The sequence below is a fragment of the Chiloscyllium punctatum genome, chromosome 37 (genome assembly GCF_047496795.1).
Source record: "Chiloscyllium punctatum isolate Juve2018m chromosome 37, sChiPun1.3, whole genome shotgun sequence".
Lineage (NCBI taxonomy): Eukaryota > Metazoa > Chordata > Chondrichthyes > Orectolobiformes > Hemiscylliidae > Chiloscyllium > Chiloscyllium punctatum.
Genome location: NC_092775.1, coordinates 44,260,879 through 44,270,832, shown reverse-complemented (window position 1 = coordinate 44,270,832; position 9,954 = coordinate 44,260,879). Strand labels below are relative to the sequence as shown.

Sequence of the window (9,954 nt, the reverse complement as noted above, 5' to 3'; positions counted from 1 at the left end):
TATGTTTCCTGAACAACTGTATGCAAACATCCTAGCGACACAACATCAGGTCATCAGCTAATTGAACATCTTAATACCTTATCCTTTTTGCCTTCAGGGAAGACGACGTATTGGCCAAAGGTCTTCTTTCCTCCAAAGTAAACTTTGACCGAGGACGACGACGACGACGACGACGACTCCTCCCCTTTAGCTGGTGTTTGTATTTTCATATTATAAACTACATGCATTGACCAATTCTGCATTTTCAGTTCAATATGAAACAAACAGATAACAATGATATTGTATTTATTTGAGAAAACTGATTGACAGGTTGTGTTGCAAGCTCCTGAAAGGCATATTAGTAACCATATCAGGAATCAGGTAATATAATTACATTTACATTGTAACTCAGTATTGGGATAAGAGGAAGACAGTGCACTCCATCCATTTTAGTCATACTACTACAGATTTCTGGTTTGGATGTTTCTTTCCATGAGAAAGTGAGGACCACAGATGCTGGAGCTCAGAGTCAAGTGTAGTGCTGGAAAAGTGCAACAGATCAGGAAACATCAGAGGAGCAGGAGAATCGATGGCAGGGCTTATGCCAGAAACAAAGCTGCTGCTCCTCTGATGCTGCCTGACCTAATGTTTCTTTCCAGTCAGCATTGTCAACCAACCATTCTTAATCCCATCTTCGTTTACTGAAAAAAATCCCCTTGAAAAGCAGTTTGCATATTCCTTAACTACAGGTTGAAAACATTAGTCTTTGCAATAGGATTTGCAATCATTAGAATTAGATGAAGGAATTTTCATACTTCATGAAATCTGACTGATTTCATGATCCATAGGTAAAAATGTTATTTTCAGCTCAGATTATCATTGGTCTAAGCTATGTTAGCCATGTATCAAAACTAACTTCTGGGTGGCAGATAATCCCTGTAGCCATTTAAGTGGTTCAATTAAAAAGAAATCAGATTTCAGGCTATGAAAGCCCCTGGTATCAAGTTGACCATGGAAGTGAAATATCAGTATTTTATCATTGTAACACTGGCTCAAAGATGAAGAACAATCAAAAGTACAGCAGGCCTTAAATACATCATGAATTGAAAGCCACATGATAAAAGCACTAAAAGATTAAACCACACATTCTGGAAACCATTTATGTAGCTGGTACCCAATATATCCTTGAGGCTGCACAGCGTGCAATACACTTAAAGTTGTGCATCAGTAAAAAGAGAAACTATGCACACATAGGTCCCTTTAAGATGAAAATGTACAGTGCTGCAAGTTAAGGTACACAAGTTCTCATTTATGGTAGACAATAGCTATCTTGTACCACTCAGCTTCAAGCTTCCCAACAGCAATGGATCAGAAACCAAATATCCAAGGCTCTTTTGACCTAACCATTTGTGAAAAGTGATCAGGGTTAATATTGTCTCTTAATTTCACATGTCAACATACACATGTTGGACATGTGTATGCTGACAATACTACATTTTGCATTTGCATCTTCAGCATACTTGTTCAACAACCAGATGACAGTCATATGCATTTACATCATATTGTTTTAAAGAGAAAGGAAATTAAATTTGGATAATTAATTCATACCATTGGTTAGCAATTGAGATTTTAAGAGTTGCTGAAATCAGAATACCTAGTGTGGAAACAGGCCATTCAGCCCAACAAGTCCACACCAACCCTCTGAAGAGCAACTCACCCAAACTCATCCCCACACCGTTACTTTACATTTACCCCTGACTAATGCACCTAACCTACACATCCCTGAACATTTACAGACAATTTAACATTGCCAATTCACCTAACCTGCACATCTTTATATTGTGGAAGGAAACCCACATAAGCACCAGCAGGATGTGCGAACTCCACACAGACAGATAGTCACCTGAGGCTGGAATTGAACCTAGGTCCCTGGCACTCAGTGGCAGCAGTTGCTAACCTGAGCCACTTGCTACCTGAAAGTGTGAGAAACCTGACCAGCTAATCAAATCATAGACATGCTGTTATATGACAAGCCAAAGGCATCTAGCAAAAAAAAGTAAATTGAAAACTAGACAGATGGGCTGCTAAAGTTTTTTTTATTAGATGTTCAATTAAACAAACAATCCTCAATAAAAATGGAAAAATGAGGACTGGATTTTATTAAAAATATAGTTGAAACTTAAGCAGCCTTTATTTTTAAAAATTTAAGGTTTGGGAACGCCTGAAATTCCTAGCATCTTCTTTAAAAGTTGAAACCAGATTAAGATGAAGGTTTGCTGGGCTCACTGGCATGTCGTTTCCTCGCCATTTCTTGAGGCAGTATACAGTTGATCTTGCCACTAGAAAGAAAAGAAAATTGTACTATTGTCATTATATACCAACATCCTTTAAAAAATGCTTACAAGTTGATCAGAGGACTGTAGTGTTTGTTACACAATGAGTTTATCTTGATTACTTGGAATTATCTTCCATTGACATTTTCCATCACATTGTACAGCACTCACCCCTCAGAGGATTCAGACAGAGTTGTCATTACTGGATGGTTCTGTGTTTTTCCAAAGAAAAAACTGATCCACCACTGGCCCGCTGTAGACTTTGGTAATCCTGCAAATACAAAATTAGCAAACTGTTGCTTTTATTAAGTCGAGCATGGAAACAGACCCTTTGGTCCAACCTGTCCCTGCTGAACAGATATCCCATTCCAATCTAGTCCCACCTACCAGCACCCAGCCCATATCCCTCCAAACCCTTCCTATTCATTTACTCATCCAAATGCCTCTTAAATGTTGCAATGTACCAGCCTCCACCATTTCCTCTGGCAGCTCATTCCATACACTTACCACCCTGAGAAAAAGTTGCCCCTTAGGTCTGATATCTTTCCCTCACTCTAAACTTGTGCCTTCTAGTTCTGGACTCCCCCACTCCAGGGAAGAGACTGTCTATTTATCCTTTCCATGCCCCTCACTTTTGTAAGCCTCTAGAAGGTCACCCCTCAGCCTCAGACACTCCAGGGGAAAACAGTCCCAGCCTATTCAATCTCTTCCTTTAGCTCAAATCCTCCAACCCTGGTAACATCCTTGTAAATCTTTTTCTGAACCCTTTCAAGGGTCACAACATCTTTGATAGAAAAGGAGACCAGAATTGCATGCAATATTCCAACAGTGGCCTAACCAATGTCCTGTCCAGCCACAACATGACCTCCCAACTCCTGTTGGACCTTACCATTAAGGTGCACAAGTCCTGCTAAGATTTACTTTCCTAAAATGCAGCACCTTGCATATCAGAATTAAACTCCATCTGCCACTTTACAGGCCATTGGCTGATCTGATCAAGATACTGTTGTAACCTTCTTTGCTGTCCACTACATCTCCAATTTTGGGGTCATCTGCAAACTTACTAACCATATCTCTTATGCTCACATCCAAATCATTTATGTAAACGGCAAAAAGTAGAGGACACAGCACAGATCCTTGTGGCACTCCACTGGAGATAGGCCTCCAGTCTGAAAAAACAGCCCTTCACCACCACCCTCTGTCTTCACCTGTGAGCCAGTTCTGTATTCCATGAGATCTAACCTTACTAACCAGTATCCCATGGGGAACCTTGAACACCTTACTGAAGTCCACATAGATCACATCTACGGCTCTGCCCTCAATCCTGTCACTTCTCAAAGAGAAAGAGAGTGTCTTAAAATAATGTTTAATACTCAACAAAGCTGGTGTATAAAAGATAAAATAGTTTAATGACAAAGTGTACAATGCAATTAAACAACTAAACAAGTTTCAAACTCAAGGTTTGCTTCGATAGGAACAATCTTGTGTCCAATATGCATTTTCTTAGTTGTCCAGAATTTCAGCTTGCTCTATGCCACAAGAGGTTATGGTTTAAAAATATTTTTTCTTGCCAGATGTTGCCAATCTGGCATTTTTCTAATACTATTTTTATTTCTTTGCTGAACAATGCCCTGGTTCCAAATACTTAATTTCAATTTTTAAAATGGTCAAAATAGTCACTAGTCAAAGATAATAATTCAAAATATGACAAAGGTAGCATTAAAGATTAAAAGTCAAAAATTACATAGTTCAATTGTTTCCTGATACAAAGTTAACTTCAATGAAATTGGATTAACAGCACGAGAGATTAGTTAGTTGGGTAAAAGCAGTTTGGTAGCATAGTTAAACTTAACCATTTGGAAATGGTTTGAACTCCATATAAGCAAAGATTTGTTACAAAGATAAGATAAGCTGCATTTTTAAAACATATGAAGTGGAAGTTTTACCTGGATGGTGTGGAATCACTTCTCCCATGTGCTCTGAGCTACCACAGGAACTATTGCTGGAAGCAGAACCAAGGCGTCCTGAAATTAGAAGTTTCGACTTAAAGTTATTAGAAATACTGATGTATGATAAAAACTCTATTTAGAACATGGAAAACTTGAACACCTCATACCAACATGTGCTCATCCCCTTCCCTGAATGCTGAAAGGCAGCATCAATCTGTTCTAAACAAAACAGTTTAGATGAATGATGATCACTGCAGCTATGCCAAGAAAAAACAAAAAAGTATGGTATGGTACAGATTACCCTGGAAAAGCACAGGTCGCTCTGTATTTCCAGAGCCCTCATCCTCCGGAAACAGAGGACCCTCAAATTTAAGTAATGGCTTGGAAGTACAGCTTTCAATCTTAAATAAAGTTAACGTGCTTGTTTGTTAACAGAATTGTGTTCTTGCTGAAATTGGTTTGCAAAATTACTTATGAAATTACTAACCCATTTAGCATCCCCAATTTGCAAAGGAACTGAAAGATTTAATCTAAGAAACACCATAAAATTAAAAAACAACCACTAAACAAAAAGTTTTCAAAGCCTTGTGCTGTCTACCTCTGCAAAACAAAAAATCCTCTCAGGACCCCCATCCCCAAAAGGGTTGATCAGTTATTTAACTAAAAAGTAATTGTAGCATATAGCATGATAAATAAAAGATCAAAAAGACAAATCTTACTGTATCATTGGCCCCAATCAGAATTAAAATTTGATGGGCATCTCCATATACATGAAGCAACAAAATCTAATTATAAACTCAATCCTGCTGTATACCAAAATAAAGTCTTTCATTGTTGTTTATAGATAAAATATTGCAAAATGTATTCACAAAGTTAGTAAACATTGAATTTTACTGAAAGTTGTTACTCAGGTTTGCAGCTGTTTCTGTTGGAAAACACCCACAGAGCACATCAACCAGCTATCTGTAACTCAATAGATCCTCCTACTGCAAACACCCCAAAAGGATTGTTATTCATAGAATTACTTACTCCTGTAATAGTCATGGGTTGCTGTAAGAGACCCAGTTGACGGAATGGATGCCATTGCAATCTTTCAAACTAGTATCTGATGGTTACCCTTGAAGTAGCAAAAGGAAATTAAAAACTATATTTAGATTTGCAGCATAGCAAAACATAACTGGTCGTTCAACAAGTTCTTGAAAATTACAGTGCAATTCTAGTACAGAGAAATGCTTGACCTTAATGACCACACACTAGTAAATAGGATAGGTCATCTTTATTAAAGGAAGCCTTTCACATCAAAAGGTAAGCAAATTTTAAGAAAATCTCATCACAAAACCAGGCACAAGGTTTAAAGCCTTACATAAAAAAGAGACAAAGTTTGAGAATAGCTCGACAATATGTAGCACACAAAGACATATGATCATATGGGAGTTTTAACAAAATACATTGGGAAGTTTGTAGATTAGATTTGGATTTCATTCCAGTGCAATCAAAACTGTACACAGAATTTAGTTATGTTTAGACTATTTCCACCCCTCCCCCTGTTATATCTGAACTGTTGCCTTAAAACTAACAGGCTCAAAAGCAAAACATCACAAATGCTACAGACCTGAAATTATTCTCAGTTTATAGAATAGGAATTAAAAACTAAGGTTGAATGGTTTAAGAATTAACTGCTGCTGCGTTAGCATTTCTTTAACGCATCTCTGTATACTACAGCTTTTATTCAGTAAGATGTGAAAAATAGAAAAAGGCAATTTATAATTTTAGTAGATACAAAGTTATCTATGGTTTAAGCTGCCAACTTGAAGAAGCTTTGCACAGCCCCAGTAACACCCTGCAAGTTATAAACAGATTCTTGGCCCAAATAGCATTCTATGAACCTCACAGACTGCCAAGCATCATTCAGGGGATTAAATTACTAAAGTGTCACCTATTTTAGGTAAGTCACTGCCAAATTAACAGCACTCATACGTTCAAAAATGACTGCCAAACTATCACAAGTGAGCTGTCAACATCAAAAAAAAAGGACAATCTAACAACTGTAGCTTTTTAGGGGAAAATGCAAAGTTGAAACAAAAAAAAATGCCCAGAAATTCTGAAGGAATTAAATCCACGGGTGATTTTCCAGTAAATTTGTTTCAGATGTCCAGTATCCTCAGTATTGTTGTAATAATGTGAGGTTGCAAACAACATCACTCGAGGGGGGGGGGGGGGGGCACAAATGGGGAGAAACAGCTGAGTTAACAACATGACAGTCAGCTCCACCAACCCCCACCACCCCCCGGTGGGGAAAGAGTAACTCACTCAGTGAAAACACTGCAATGGGAACCGCACCCTGTGGATACTCCAGCAGCTTAAAGGCCTCACGGGCTGAGGGGAGGGATACACACCGCGGCCACCAACAGCCCAGGCTCCGGCTGATGGTCGATGGAGGAGAAGGGGGCAACAGGATTGAAGTCACCGGCCCCAGGATGTCCTCTCCCACCACAACACAACATAATACAACCACATTCCTCCGCCCCTATCTATTACCTTCGACACCAAACAGGACTCCAAGTGTAATAATTGAAGAAAAGCAAACGCTAGGCAACAGGGCCCATTTGAAATCGTAAACCGGCACGAAGCACTATCACCTCACGTACTCCACTCAAAAGTCAATGTTAGGGACCGTGGGTTCCACGCGCCTGATATAGAACCTCGGCCCGCAACGCCCCGCCCGAAAACCGTTGATCAACGTCAATCATCGGAGCCGTCCAATAGACACACACTGCCCATGGTGGAGTCCTGCCTTGCGTCCAATCAGCGCCTGGAGAATCACCTGCGTGTTCCACACAAAAACAATTGACAACATCGGCGCAATCAGCCTCCACTATGTAGACTGAAAGGCTGCCTTTAACTTCCCTGGTGGTCTAGTGGTTAGGATTCGGCGCTCTCACCGCCGCGGCCCGGGTTCGATTCCCGGTCAGGGAATGCGTTTTTTTTTTATTTGACTTGGTGGTTACACCTTTGAAAGAGTATATTAAAGTTCATTTAAATTCGTTACCACTATTTTGAAGACATTTTAATGAAGATATTTCAATATAAACAAGAAAGGATGAAATTACTATAGATTACAGCAGCTTAAAATTATTAAAACCATGCCAATCGGGATATGTGAAGCAAACATATTTTTAACAATCAGATTAACGGCCCGTATTAATACTAAATAATTTTAAAATGCAAAACACAGCAAGAAAAAAAACATACATTCCCTGACCGGGAATCGAACCCGGGCCGCGGCGGTGAGAGCGCCGAATCCTAACCACTAGACCACCAGGGAGCTCTGTCAAATAGCGAGACAAACTCATCTTTGATTATTGCATAATTATGTAATTGACAAAGGACCATTTGTTTTCTAGATGTATGATATTTTCAAATATGATCAAATTTAATTAGAACAATGTAATCTTATATCCAACCTCGAATGCTTGTCTACTACCATGATCAATCGCTTGCTAATTGGAAGGTGAATACTGCTGAGGGGAAAAAATATTACCTTCGTGCACTCGTCAGAACCATCACAAGAATACCAATTTTTAAACTATGGCAACAATTCACCTTGCAGGAGAAAGAGTGCTGATTGGTCGGCAAATTGACTATGACAAAGATGGAGACCACCCTTCCCAACACAAGGTTTTATCAATGGGAGTCTCTTTCAGCGATATAATCACTATCCTTCCTCAGTTTTGAGCTATAGAAAACAAAGTAACCATTGAAGACATTAACATTATTATCAACATTTTGAAATAAAACGATAAATTCTTGGTAGGTCTGGTTGCATCTCCAGAAAGAAATGCATCTTTTTCGTTTATGATTTTTTTAAAAAAAATTTCTGCTGTACCACATTTATTCAATTGCACAGTAAAAAGAAATCAATAACTTCACCAATATCAAAAAGGTAAGACAAATCAGAAGGACTGGAGAAGGTGAAACTTGCTAATTGAAAATATATATGGGAAAATTAGTTATAATGCAAAAGGGAGAAAAAATAGAAATAAATGCTGATGGGGCATTCTGAAGTCAACAGAATCATGGAATGGTTGGCAGGGTTCTGTATATGACTCTTTGACCTCCCCCAATCAGAGGCAGCAACTGAAATAGAGGGATCCCAAATAAACTGTGGACACAGTCATAACAACACGGGTGAGCCGCTGAACAAAGCAGAATGGTCATCACCCTCCATCTTCTACCAGCCTCATCTGTGGTTGCCTGTGCCAGCTGTGATCTACGATTCAACCCAGAAATCTCTCAGTCCTGGTCTCCATCCCAGAGAGAGAGAGGAGGAAATGTCACTGAAGGCCAGCATGAGCAATGACCACCAGCCAGGAGGAGGGGAAGGTAGGGGAGAAAGTCTAAGGCTAGGTAAGAGAAGCAGCCTGATCAAGTAGTGACCCAAGCAGACCCTGTGGGCGGTGGCAAAAGCATTACTTCATCTTCACCTGGAATACTGTGTCAAGTCTAGGTGCTGCACTTATGGATGGTATGAAGACATTAGAGAAGGTATGGAAAAAACTTTTGCTATTTTTCCTGGAAACAAAAGAAGATGGTTAACTTGAAAGTGGTAATCAATATAATAAAGGGTCTAGACAGAGCAGATAGGAAGAAAGTGTTTCCATCAAGGATCAAAAATTAAAGTACACAAATTTCAGGATCAGACAAAAAAAAGCAAAAGTGACATGAGGAAAGCTTTTTTGTGCAGTGAGTGATTAAGATCAGGAATGCCCTGCCTGAGAATGTGGTAGAAATAGGTATTCAAGAAAAAACTTGGTTATCCATGATACTATTTTATGTCCCATTACTTTTGGTTCCCACTTTTGCCTTGCACTTTCATATTTTCTTGTTGTTTAATCTCTCCAATCCTTTCTCTCATTTTTGTCCTCTCTCCCCCTTACCCTGCTTTAAAATACTTGCATCTATAAATGGTTCCAGTTCTAACAAAGTATCACAAAGCTGAAACATTAAATGTTTTCTTTTCATGCAGATGCAGCCAGAGCAATACAATATTTGCAGCACATTTTGTTTTTACTTTAGATTACCAGCATTTTCAATATTTTGGTTCTGTATATAAATATAATTATTTTTTTAATTATTAACGGTTAACTTTTAAGGATACCTTGTCTTGCTGATGATTATACGTCTTGAAATAAAATCTTCGACCTAGTGCTGGCTTTGAGAAACTTGGTACTTGTACCATAAGTGTGTTAGTCAAAATTGATAGACCTGATTTAAAAACACGTGATGTCATAAAGTGATACTGTTGCAGCATCAAAGTGTTGAAAATAGTCTAAAATTATTTCGTGTCTGGAAGTAAACTTTATAATACTACGTACCGAGAACCAGTTTGTACTTCTAAAATTATTTTCCTTTTATAGTAATTTTATCTTAAATTTCTGAAAAGTATAGGCCAGATGCAGTAGTGATGTCACTACACTCAGTTTACTTGAAAACGTAATTAGTTATGCCAATTTAAGGTGCCAAAATGTGTTTATGTCGCAATTTAAGCGGTAAAGTGATTTTGAGATTTTGTGTCAGTATCATCTGTTAATTCAACTTTTCCTGCTGTTGGGTGTAACTTTTCCAAACCACCTATCGCAATGACAGATTTTTTTTTGTTAAAGCACTCTGACAGATTTGCAGAAATAAGAGGA

General features: G+C 38.6%; 1 protein-coding gene and 2 non-coding genes across 3 annotated transcripts; 1 reads left to right on the top strand and 2 right to left on the bottom strand.

Moving 5' to 3' along the window:
* Window positions 1–268: 268 nt before the first annotated feature.
* Window positions 269–6,975, bottom strand: ppdpfb (pancreatic progenitor cell differentiation and proliferation factor b). The gene is made up of 5 exons (XM_072556716.1): window positions 6,800–6,975; window positions 5,291–5,378; window positions 4,259–4,336; window positions 2,484–2,583; window positions 269–2,318 (listed from the first exon to the last, which is right to left on the bottom strand). Exons 2-5 carry the CDS (start codon window positions 5,343–5,345, stop codon window positions 2,240–2,242), a joined length of 312 nt encoding a protein of 103 aa, XP_072412817.1. The 5' UTR covers window positions 5,346–5,378; window positions 6,800–6,975; the 3' UTR covers window positions 269–2,239.
* Window positions 6,976–7,165: 190 nt separating this feature from the next.
* Window positions 7,166–7,237, top strand: trnae-cuc (transfer RNA glutamic acid (anticodon CUC)). The gene has a single exon. It is a non-coding gene; the product is annotated as a tRNA-Glu (tRNA).
* A 277-nt stretch (window positions 7,238–7,514) lies between these two features.
* On the bottom strand, window positions 7,515–7,586 carry trnae-cuc (transfer RNA glutamic acid (anticodon CUC)). The gene has a single exon. It is a non-coding gene; the product is annotated as a tRNA-Glu (tRNA).
* Window positions 7,587–9,954: the final 2,368 nt, after the last annotated feature.

Coding starts and splice junctions, on each gene's coding strand:
- ppdpfb (XM_072556716.1), bottom strand. CDS start 5,345: ATGGCATCCATTCCGTCAACTGGGTCTCTTACAGCAACCCATGACTAT. Junction 2,584..4,258: donor AGTGATTCCACACCATCCAG/GTAAAACTTCCA, acceptor TTGTATTTGCAG/GATTACCAAAGTCTACAGCG. Junction 2,319..2,483: donor CTGTCTGAATCCTCTGAGGG/GTGAGTGCTGTA, acceptor TTTTCTTTCTAG/TGGCAAGATCAACTGTATAC.